This window comes from Myotis davidii, unplaced genomic scaffold (genome assembly GCF_000327345.1).
Source record: "Myotis davidii unplaced genomic scaffold, ASM32734v1 scaffold1250, whole genome shotgun sequence".
NCBI classification, from domain to species: domain Eukaryota; kingdom Metazoa; phylum Chordata; class Mammalia; order Chiroptera; family Vespertilionidae; genus Myotis; species Myotis davidii.
The window spans coordinates 112,302-115,622 of NW_006282196.1; the positions used below are offsets into that span (position 1 = coordinate 112,302).

Here is a 3,321-nt window from a genome sequence, read left to right on the forward strand (position 1 = left end):
GGGGCCTGGGACCCGGATCTGAGTGTGGGGTCCGGACCCGGATCCGAATGTGGGGCCCGGGACCCAGAGGAGGGGCGCTCAGGAGGGCCTCGGGCTTTCAGGAAGGGGTCCCAAAAGTGGCCCTCACACTCCCAACCCCTGCTCACCCGAGTCTGCGGAAGCGCTCTGCCTGGAACGGGGGCAAGCACGCGGGCAGGCAGTGGCTGACGTAGAACTCCACCGTGCTGGGGATCATGTACTGGTGGGCCAGCAGCTGCAGCTTCCGGATGCGGCATCGCTCCACCATCTGCACCACGATCTCTTGTGGGAACTGGCAACACCTGAGAGCAGATGGGCTTTGGTTCTGCAGGGCGCCCGGTGTCCTGCCCACCCGGCTCCTCGCAGTGGGACCGCAGCTCGGAGCGAGGGCTGGATCTGACCTGCCTGCCAGCTGGGGAACGGCAGCGGGGACGGGGCTCCAAGTGAAACTGAAGTTTATCACAAGATCAACACGTGCCTCTAAGAGGCTGTGTGGGCAGGCAAGCCGGAGCCTCCGGACTCCCCACGGGCGACACACGGCCGGAGCCCTGGTGTAGAGGGCGTCCTGCCATGCGTGGCAGCAGCCTTCCTGTTCAATGTGTGCCCCCTGCACAGGCGCAGCGGCCTGGAGGCGGCGCCTGCATCGCCCACCGCACCTGCGTCTTTCTGGGAAGTGAACGCACACTCAGCCCCAGAGCCGCAGCGACAGCCCTGCCTCATGGGACGTGACCGTGACCGTGATGCGGCCACGCAGCAGGGCCAGGACGGAGGAACCACGTGCGCTGAGCTGGCGATACTGGGCTCAGGGCCAGCACGCAGGGCATCTGGAGCAGGGGACACGCTGCTAGTCACTGCCTTCAGCGTCCCTGCCCACTGGCCACACCGGCCTGTCCGTCACCCCCACCGCTCCTCCCAGCAGCCGCTCTTCACAAACCCTGCAATCCCGCTGAACCCCCTCAGAACCAGGGCCCCGGCCAGACCCGCTGCCTCTCCTCCATCATTCCCATCAGGACTCAGACTCTCAAAACCCCCAGGTTAAGAAAAGCCTCCGTGGCCCCTGCCCCCTCCAGTTCCCAGCATTTCTGAGCTGCCCCTGAGCCAGTGTCAGGCAGGAGCAGGAGCCCCTCCCTGCCCCACACGCAGGGCCCTGACCCCACGGTGCCGAGTGAGACCTCGCTCAGCCCACTGGCCTCCCCGCCCGTGACCTTGACTGTGCCCTGGGCTGGGTCCCAGCCTCTTCCTCTCTGCACTCACTATGGGGGTGAGCTGTCAGTCATGGCTTCAAAAACCTCTGATCAAGGGCCCCCAACTAAACATCGCCCTGGGCCCCATCCCATAATCCAGCAGGTGACTGGCCATTCCCAGCAGACATCTGAGAGGCATCAGGGGACCACGACCTCGGTGGCAGCAGCGGCACCCCCCAGCGGCCCAGCCTATCCTGAGCTTCTGACACGGGGAGCAGGCCTCCCCACTCCAGGGGCCCCGCTTGGCTCCCTGCTGGGTAAGCCCGGCACCACACCAGGCTGATGCCAGCTGGAGGCGGGCTCCCTGGGGACGGAGGCGGAGGACAGTGAAGGGTGTGAACGCGCTGAGCCTGCGGGTGCCGGTCCTCCCGCCCCTGCCCAGCGAGTGGCAGCCACTCAGGCAGCGGGCCCAGGCCCAGGCGAACAGTCACCACTACTAGCTCAGCGGCTCTGACGGTCGCTGTGATGCAGTGACGAGGGTGGTCCTGTCTCGGCTCCTGCCCAGGGCCCCGCAGAGGCTCCGCTTTCCGGGAAACTCCTCCCTGTGGGTTGGAACACGCTTTCCGTTCTGTCTTCCACCCACAAATCCCACGCCGCTGCCCTCCTAACAGGCGCTCGTCCTGCTCCGTGGCCGGAACCTCACGGGCCGAGGCGAGACGCAAAGGACGGAACCCCTTTCCCCCCTCAGGTCCTGGGGGATGGGAGAGTCACCCTCACCGTGGACCTCCTCAGCCTCAGCACAGGGTTTCTTACCACGAAGGCGAGACCTTGCCCCGCTCACCCACAGGAAGCACCTTCGGGCTCCCCTTGGGCACCTCTGACTGCCAGCAGCACCTCTGCGTGCTGAGCCCGTTGCCAAGGGAAACCAGGGCGGCTGGGACACAAGCGCTGAGATACGTGACTGGCGGGCGGGGAGCGTCCACAGTGCGGGACGCTGGACAAAGGGATGATTCACGTCCCTGGGACAGCTCAGGATCGCATCACGCGTCTCAGAACAGTAGGCAATTTTAAACATATGCCCTGTTTATTTCTGGACTTTTCCATGAAATATTTTCATTCTGTGGTTGAACTGAGACCCTGGATGAGTGGGGACGACTGTATGTTGAACTCTGAGGGACATAAAGGGACGAGCGGGGGAGTGAGACGAGAAAGGGGGTGGTTGGCGACCAGGGGCCAGATCGGACGGGCTCGGGTTCGGGGCACCTCGCCGGGCATTTCCTGACACTGAGTTTTTGCAAAGCAGAGGTCGAGAGGTGCCCGTGGGAAGGAGGGCGGCAGGAACACGGGAACCAGCAGCGGTGACACAGACCCTCTCCCGCCCGTGCGAGTCCGGAGGAAGCGCACACTCTGCGGTGAGAACCCGCGGGAGAACCTCCCGCACTGCAGCCTCCACCGCGGCTTAAAGGGAGTGCAGACAACTGACCAAGTGTTACAGTCCTTCAGAGTCTAGGATGGGGCTGTTCAAATGCAGGTTACAGGGCTCATCGATGGAGCAAACAGAGCCTCCAGCCCCCTGCACAGGGAGCTGCCTCGGGTGGCGGACGGCTTAGACTCCTTCAGGTCCCAGGCTCAGCGCGGGTGGGAGCTGCCCGCCTCAGAGCCGCCTCTGCCCTGAAGCTTTCAGACTCAAGGGCCGAGGTAGTGGCCGGTCAGAGGGGCTCCCCGTGCCCGGGTAGGACCCGAGCCCCACCCCAGTCTGTGCTGCAGGCAGGAGCCCCCAGCAAGCCCAGCGTGAGCCCGTGTGGCGGCGGCGGGTCCACGTCTACTCGTCTACTCGCTGTGCTGCAGGCTGAGCCTCACCACTAAGACGAGCCTGGGCTACGCTGAGACAAACGTATGCCCGCGTCAGGGCCCAGAAGGCCGCATTAGCGACCTCCATGTGGTGACTTGTCCCCACAAACGGGGAGCAAGTGCGTGAGCACCAAGGACTCTGCGGAAGGGAGAGAAGGGTGGGGTGGGTGCCTCTGCAGGACACGGGGGCCCAGGGAGAGCAGCACTGGGGTGAGTGGGGCTTGGGGAAGGCACAGCCTGAGGCGTCCCTCCTGCTCCCCTCGCCGCT

At 65.0% G+C, this 3,321-nt stretch overlaps 1 protein-coding gene across 1 annotated transcript in view; it reads right to left on the reverse strand.

Annotated features, from left to right (window-relative positions):
* CEP104 (centrosomal protein 104kDa) overlaps positions 1 to 3,321 on the reverse strand; it is a 23,654-nt gene that overhangs the window by 18,790 nt on the left and 1,543 nt on the right. The window contains exon 2 of the mRNA XM_015570076.1: positions 147 to 320. Within this exon, the coding sequence (XP_015425562.1) occupies positions 147 to 320 (174 nt within the window). The remainder of the gene's footprint in view (positions 1 to 146; positions 321 to 3,321) is intronic.